This window comes from Mobula birostris, chromosome 13 (genome assembly GCF_030028105.1).
Source record: "Mobula birostris isolate sMobBir1 chromosome 13, sMobBir1.hap1, whole genome shotgun sequence".
Classification (NCBI taxonomy): Eukaryota; Metazoa; Chordata; class Chondrichthyes; order Myliobatiformes; family Myliobatidae; genus Mobula; species Mobula birostris.
The window spans coordinates 83,372,658-83,380,781 of record NC_092382.1 but is presented as its reverse complement, the minus strand read 5'-3'; the positions used below and the strand labels follow the sequence as shown (position 1 = coordinate 83,380,781).

General features: G+C 45.3%; 1 protein-coding gene across 1 annotated transcript; it reads right to left on the bottom strand.

The window, feature by feature from the left end:
• Positions 1 to 391: 391 nt before the first annotated feature.
• On the bottom strand, positions 392 to 5,210 carry LOC140208024 (uncharacterized; the record flags this gene model as incomplete). Its single annotated transcript, XM_072276554.1, has 1 exon — positions 392 to 5,210. A coding segment is annotated over one exon (972 nt), but the record flags the coding sequence as incomplete, so codon positions are not given.
• Between the last annotated feature and the right edge of the window lie 2,914 nt (positions 5,211 to 8,124).

Genomic DNA, 8,124 nt, shown 5'->3' with positions numbered 1-8,124 from the left:
TGTCCTGTGTTTTGTGATATCACACCGGAGGAAATAATGTATCATTTCTTAATGCATGCATTACTAAATGACAATAAAAGAGGACTTCGTGTCTTCATAATCATATAATAACAAGGCAGTAAGTGCAGAAAATGCCAAGAGAAACCAGACACAATCCAACACATTCCAGGATCCTGCAGCAGTTTAACTCAATCTGATTACTTGCAAAGGTACAATCAAATGGCAAATAATATTCACAAAAATCTTGCTTTAAAATACAAACTCATGAAGGCCCTCCATCACTTCATAAAGGCATCACATTTCAAGCCTGACCCAGTTCAGTCAAAATATTACAAATTATATGATAATCAATACATTATTTCAGATAGGACAATCCATAATAACCATCCGGATATAATATTACAGGATAAACAAGCAGGAACAACTCCCTCAACAGATAAAACCATTCTCCACACACACGTTCCTCAACCAGTGGAGCACCTCACCACAGGCATTGTTTGTGTGATCAGTCAGACAACTGAAAGATTTTCGCTCTCAGTCAGCTTCCAAATGTTGTTACTCTGTCATGCGTTGCCACGCCCCGCTGCTGATTCCCTTCTCCTCATCACACGTTCTTAACCCGACCGTCGTCAAGATCCCCAAACTCTGCCCTGTGCAGACCTGCCTCTGGTTTCTGACCCTGTTTCATTGAACATCCAACGGATGGTTTCCCATTCTGCTTTCAGTCTTTAGAGGACAGTGGTGTTTTCTAACAACCCTTTAGAAGCAGGAAAAATGACCCACAATGTGGAAATGAGTCGTCATTACGGAGGTTAACGACCAATGTCATTCTTCCTCAGCCCAGAGATTTCAGGGCGAAGAACATCTCAGACAGAACTGCAGTCAGCTCGGCTTCTTCAGTCTGCAGAAAATTCAAGGGAAACCTCTTCACCCACAGAGTGGTGACTGTTCGGAACCCATAAGCACAGGGAGAGCGAAAGATGAACAACAGGGCAGGATTTAAATTGACCGTCATGGAACTGAATCACTGGCAGGGTCCAGCTGGCCTGAGTTGATTCTCTACTGTACACTAGGTGTGTTATAAATTCACCAAGTACCAGAGACAGAGTTTAAAATAAACTGATTTATTTGTCTCAGATCCAGAATATTAAACTCCAGTTCCACTAAAGGTGAATATGCAGCAGAAGAAACTCCTCCCATGCCCAGTGACCAGGGTGCAGAACTGGGTGTGGTGAGCATCAGCAATAATTGCAGAGTTCAGCACCGACAGTCACTCTCGAAATTGCATTCAGCAACTGTGATGGACAAATATCCAGCATGCAGCTTATTGAAACTTTCTCCCCAGTGTGAACCCGGCAGTGTGTCACAAGTGTAACATACTGTAAGGTTCCACTGCTAATGTAATGGCCTCTGTGCAGTGTTTCACTGCTGAGGTAAAGGTTTCTCTGTAGCAGCAATGTTTAGGTTATGACTGGAGATAACAGGGTTTTGGAGTGCGGGGCTATCCAATGAGAGAAATGTTCTTTCTTGTGAGTCTGGAAGAGGGATTTTCGTGGTCTTTTGTTGTGGAGAGATGAGAAGATGCAAATGGAGAGAGTGGGCCCTTTTTTTTTGTTTACTTCACTAACCATATAGAACCATAAAACACTACCACACAGAATCAGGCCTTTTGGCCCTTCTTGGCTCTGCCGAACCATTTTTCTGCCTAGTCCCACTGACCTGCACCTGGACCAATTTACCACATTATCATCCAGATCATTGATATAGATGACAAATAACAATGGACCCAGCACTGATCCCTGTGGCACACCACAAGTCACAGGCCTCCACTCAGAGAAGCAATCCTCTCCTACCACTCTCTGGCTTCTTCCATTGAGCCAATGTCTAATCCAATTTACCACCTCTCCATGTATACCGAGCAACTGAATTTTCCTAACTAACCTCCCATGTGGGATCTTGTCAAAGGCCTTACTGGAGTCCATGTACACAATATCCACTGCCTTCCCTTCATCCACTTTCCTGGTAACCTCCTCGAAAAACTCTAACAGATTGGTTAAACATGACCTACCACGCACAAAGCCATGTTGACTCTCCCTAATAAGTCCCTGTCTATCCAAATACTTGTAGATCCTATCTTTTAGTACTCCTTCCAATAACTTACCTACTACCGTCGTCAAACTTACCGGCCTATAATTTTCCAGATTACTTTTAGATCCTTTTTTAAACAACGGAACAACATGAGCCATCCTCCAATCCTCCGGCACCTCACCCGTAGATGCCGACATTTTAAATACATCTGCCAGGGCCCCTGCAATTTCAACACCAGTCTCCTTCAAGATCAGAGGGAACACCCTGTCAGGTTCTGGGGATTTATCCACTCTAATTTGCCTCAAGATAGCAAGCACCTCCTCCTTTTCAATCTGTACAGTTTCCATGATCTCACTACTTGTTTCCCTTAATTCGATAGACTTCATGCCAGTTTTCTTAGTAAATACAGACGCAAAAAACCCATTTAAGATCTCCCCCATTTCTTTTGGCTTCACACATAGCCGACTACTCTGATCTTCAAGAGGACCAATTTTATCCCTTTCAATCCTTTCACTCTTAATATACCTGTAAAAGCTCTTTGGATTATCCTTCAGCTTGACTGCCAAGGCAACCTCATGTCTTCTTTTAGCCCTCCTGATTTCTTTCTTAGTTTTTTTTGCACTTTTTATACTCCTCTAGCACCTTATTTGCTCCCTGTTTCCTATATGTGTCATACAACTCTCTCTTCTTCTTTATCAGAGCTCCAATATCCCTTGAGAACCAAGGTTCCTTATTCCTATTCACTTTGCCTTTAATCCTGACAGGAACATATAAACTCTGCACTCTCAAAAATTTCTCCTTTGAAGGCTTCCCACTTACCAATCACATCCTTGCCAGAGAACAAACTGTCCCAATCCATGCTTTTTGGATCCTTTCTCATTTCTTCAAATTTCGCCTTTTTCCAGTTTAGAACCTCAAACCGAGTACCAGATCTATCTTTATCAATGATCAAGTTGAAACTACTGGCGTTATGATCACTGGAACCAAAGTGCTCCCCTACACACTTCCGTCGCCAGTCCTAACTCATTTCCGAATGGGAGATCTAATATTGCATCCTCTCTAGTTGGTACCTCCATATATTGATTCAGAAAACTTTCCAGAACACATATTACAAGCTCTAACCTGTCTAGACCTTTAACAGTATGGGAGACCCAATCAGTATGTGGAAAATTAAAATCCCCTACTATCACTAACTTTTGCTTCCTGCAGTTGTCTATCTCTCTGCAGATATGCTCCTCCAATTCTCGTTGACTACTGGGTGGTCTGTAATACAATCCCACTAATGTGGCCATACCTTTCCTGTTTTTCAGTTCCACCCATATGGACTCAGGAGACAAGCCCTCTAATCTGTCCTGTCTGAGCACTGCTGTAACATTTTCCTGACTAGCAATGCTACCACCTGCACCCCCCACCACCTTTCATTCCTCTGCCTCTATCATGTCTGAAACATCAGAACCCTGGAACATTAAGCTGCCAGTCCTATCCCTCCTGCAGCCAAGTTTCACTAATTGCTATAATGTCGTCATTCCATGTGTCAATCCATGCCCTCAGCTCGTCTGCCTTCCACACAATACTCCTTGCATTGAAATAGACACACCTCAGAAGATTGTTTCCACCATTCACAACCATTCTATTTGTGGCTTTGCATGAGCTTTTAACATCATTTATTTTCACCCCCGCTCCACTATCTGCTCTGGCACTCTGGTTCCCATCCCCCTGCAAACCTAGCTTAAACCCTCCCCAATAGCACTAACAAACCTCCCCGCAAGGATACCGGTCCCCTTGTAGTTCAGGTGTAACCCGTCTCTCTTGTACAGGTCCCACCTGCCCCAGAAGAGATCCCAATGATCCTGAAATCTGAAACCCTGCCCCCTACACCAGTTCCTCAGCCTCAGTCAAAGTAAGAATTATAAAGCTCAATCGTTTAATCAGATATTGTCTACTGTTTATTATTTCCGGGTACTGATTTGTAACAGGGGACACATCACGCAGCATCCACCCAAACGAGATTTCTTAAGTTTGGCCGGGCAGGGGGGCTATCACCCCCTATATTAATCTGCTAGCTGAAGCGAGAGTTACATAAGGTTAGATGACTGAGTGAATCGCTTCCCACATTCACAGCAGGGGAACGGCCTCTCCCCAGTGTGAACTCAGTGATGCACATTTGGTTGATTTGGTTGAGAGAATCTCTTCCCAATGTCTGAACAGGTGAATGGCCTCTCCCCAGTGTGAAGTCGCTGGTGTCTCAGTAGGTGGGATGACCGACTGAATCCCTTCCCACAGTCTGAGCAGGTGAACGGCCTCTCCCCAGTGTGAACTTGCTGATGTCCCTTCAGATGAGATGAGTATGTGAATCCCTTCCCACAGTCTGAGCAGGTGAACGGCCTCTCCCCAGTGTGAACTTGCTGATGTCCCTTCAGATGAGATGAGTAAGTGAATCCCTTCCCACAGTCCAAGCAGGTGAACGGCAGCTCCCCAGTGTGAACTCGCTGGTGTGCCTTTAGGTTGGATGACCAAGTGAATCCCTTCCCACAGTCTGAGCAAGTGAATGGCCTCTCCCCAGTGTGAACTCTCTGATGTACCTTCAGTTTAGATGACTGAGTGAATCCCTTCCCACAGTCTGAGCATTTGAACGGCCTCTCCCCAGTATGAACTGACGTGTGTACCAGTAGGTCGGATGACCGAGTGAATCCCTTCCCACAGTCTGAGCAGGTGAACGGCTTCTCACCGGTGTGAAATCGCTGATGTCCCTTCAGTTCAGATGACGAAGTGAATCCCTTCCCACAGTCCGAGCAGGTGAACGGCCGCTCCCCAGTGTGAAATCGCTGATGTATCTTCAGTTGAGATGACGAACTGAATCCCTTCCCACAGTCTGAGCAAGTGAATGGCCTCTCTCCAGTGTGAACTCTCTGATGTAGCTTCAGTTTAGATGAGCAAGTAAATCCCTTCCCACAGTCCGGGCAGGTGAACGGCCGCTCCCCGGTGTGAACTGACTGGTGTCTCAGTAGGGCGGATGACCGAGTGAATCCCTTCCCACAGTCTGAGCAGGTGAACAGCTGCTCTCCAGTGTGAACTCGCTGGTGAGCCATTAGGTCAGATGACCTAGTGAATCCTTCCCCACAAATTCAGCAGATTACCAACATCTGCCCAGTGTGAACTGACTGGTGTGTCCACAGGTGGGAAGACCGACTGAATCCCTTCTCACACACAGAACAAGTGAAGGGCCTCGTCCCAGTGTGAACTTGCTAATGTACCTTCAGTTGAGATGACCGACTGAATCCATTCCCACAGTCTGAGCAGATGAATGGCCTCTCCCCTGTGTAAAATGACAGGCGTGCCAGTCAGTCAGATGATCGAGTGAATCCCTCCCCACAGTCTGAGCAGGAAGGATGATAGAGTGAATTCCTTGCTCCTCTTCTTAAGTATCTGGACAGAGACAGCAAAACTGGCGTGTTGTGCTCAAGATTGCTGCAGACAAATTCCTTGTCGTGTTTAACCTGTAAAAATATTTACAAAATCCATCAATGGGTGTACGACAACGTTTCAGAAGAGATGAATTGAGTTGTCAAGGTGTGATCTGGCATCACACTGTTACTGTGAAGTTCAACCCAAGCTGGAGAGAGAAATCATCTTCTCACTGGTCACAGTGCTGGTATCTGGAATGACCATCAAACTCTCTGATGCTCTTCCTGTCTCAATAAGAATGGGGAATTTCTGCCATCTCCAATCTGTGACCTGCTCAGTTTGACTCTCTCCACTGGTATTATTCCCTCTTCCCACTGAGCTGCATGGGTGCCTGGCCCCACAGTAACTGAAACACTCTCACACAAATAGCTGGCAGTGCATTCCACGCACCCACCACTCGCTGTGTAAAAAACTTACCCCTGACATCCCCTCAGTATCTATTTCCAAATACCTTAAAACTCTGCCCCCTTGTGTTAGCCATTTCAGCCCTGGCAGAAAATCTCTGGCTATCCACACAATCAATGCCCCTCATCATCCTATACCCCTAAAAAAGGCTCTAAACATAAACAAGGAAATTATATATTGAAGATTTGTTCGAAGTATACAAAATTATAAGGGTATAGATAGGGTAAATGCAAGCAGCTCTTTCCACTGAGGTTGGGTGGGATGACAACCGGAGGCCATGGGTGAAAATTTAACGGGAACATTTTGAAAATCTCTTTACTGAAATGGTCGTGAGCGTGTGGAATGAAATGCCAGCACAAGTGGTGAATATGAGCTCGGTTTCACCATTTCGAAGAGGTTTGGATGGAAGCCTGGATGGTAGGGGTACGGAGGGCAATGGTCCCAGTGCAGGTGGTTGCATTGGACAGCTTAAATGTTTTTTTGGCATTGAATAGATGGGCCAAATAGCCTGTTTCAGAACTGAACTTCTCCATGTTTCCATGACGGAGAAGCTGGCCAAACTTGTTTGGAAAGGAAAAGGTAGGAGTGACAACTGAGCAGCAATGGCTGGAGTTTCTGGGAGCAATTCAGGAGCTAAGTGATCGATACATCCCAAAGAAATGGAAGCATTGGAAAGGCAGGAGGACACAACCGTGGCTGAAATGAGAAGCCAAAGCCAACATAAAAGCCAAAGAGAGGGCAAACAAAAGAGCAAACACTAACAGGGAATGGAGTTGCACAGTGTGAACTTGCTGATGTACCTTCAGTTGAGATTACTGACTGAATCCATTCCCACTGTCTGAGCAGGTGAATGGGTTCCTCCCTGTGTAAAATGACGAGCGTGCCAGTCAGTCAGATGATCGAGTGAATCCCTTGCTCCACTTCTTAAATATCTGGACAGAGACAGCAAAACTAGCGTGTTGTGTTCAAGATTCCCGTAGACAAATTCCCTGTCATTTTTAACCTGTAAAAAGATTTACAAAATCCATCAATGGGTGCAGGACAACATTTCAGATGAGATCACTTGAGCTGTCAAGGTGTGATCTGGCATCACGCTGTTACAGTGAAGTTCAACCCAAGTTAGAGCAAGAAATCATCTTCTAACTGGGCACAGTGATGGTATCTGGAATGACCATCAAATTCTCTGATGTTCTTCCTGTCTCTATGAGAATGGGTTCAGAGGAGATGTGAGGAGTAAGTTTTGTTACGCAGAGAGTGCTGAGTGTGTGGAATGGGCCGCTGGCAACGGTGGCAGAGGTGGATTCAATAGGGCCTTTTAAGAGACCCCTGGACAGGTATATGGAGCTCAGAAAATTAGAGGTAATTTCTCAGGTATGGACATATTTGGCACAGCTTTGTGGGCCAGAGAGCCCGTGTTGTGGGGTAGTTTTTTTTTCTATGTTTCTACCATCCCCAATCTGTGACCTGGCTCAGTTTGACTCTCTCCATTGGTATTATTCCCTGTTCCCACTGAGCTGCATGGGTGCTTGGCCCCACAGTAACTGAAACACTCTCACACGAATCGCCTTTGTTAACGTGCAGCTGGGATTTTCTTTTATGTATTATTAACTTTTCTTTTATGTATTATTAACTGCCACAGTTTTAACACCATATAAACAATTCCTGCTGAGATGAATGGTTGGTCCGCACAGCTAGTAAAAGGACTTAAAGTGAGTTTTTGTATTATTTCAGGTTCTTGTCACAGTCATAGAATAATACAATACAGAAACAGGCCCTTTGGCCCACCTGGTTGGTGCCGAGCTACTTAAACTTTCTACTGCCATACCCCTACCATCCAGGTACCTGTACAAACCTCTGAAATGTTCAACTTGAGCTTGCAGGCACCGGGTGTGCTGGCTGCTCATTCCACACCTGCATGACCGTCTGTGTGAAGACGTTTCCCCTCATGTTCCCCTACCCTTTCACCCTTGACCCATGGCCTCTGGTTGTAGCCCACTCAATCCCAGTGGAGAAAGCCAGCTTGCATTTACCCTATCTATGCACCTCTGTCACAATCAAATCTCCTCTCAATCTTCCACATTCCAAGCAATAAAGTCCTGATCTGTTCAATCTTTCCCAATAATCCAAGTCCTCCAGACCTGGCAACATCCTTGTGAATTTTTTCTG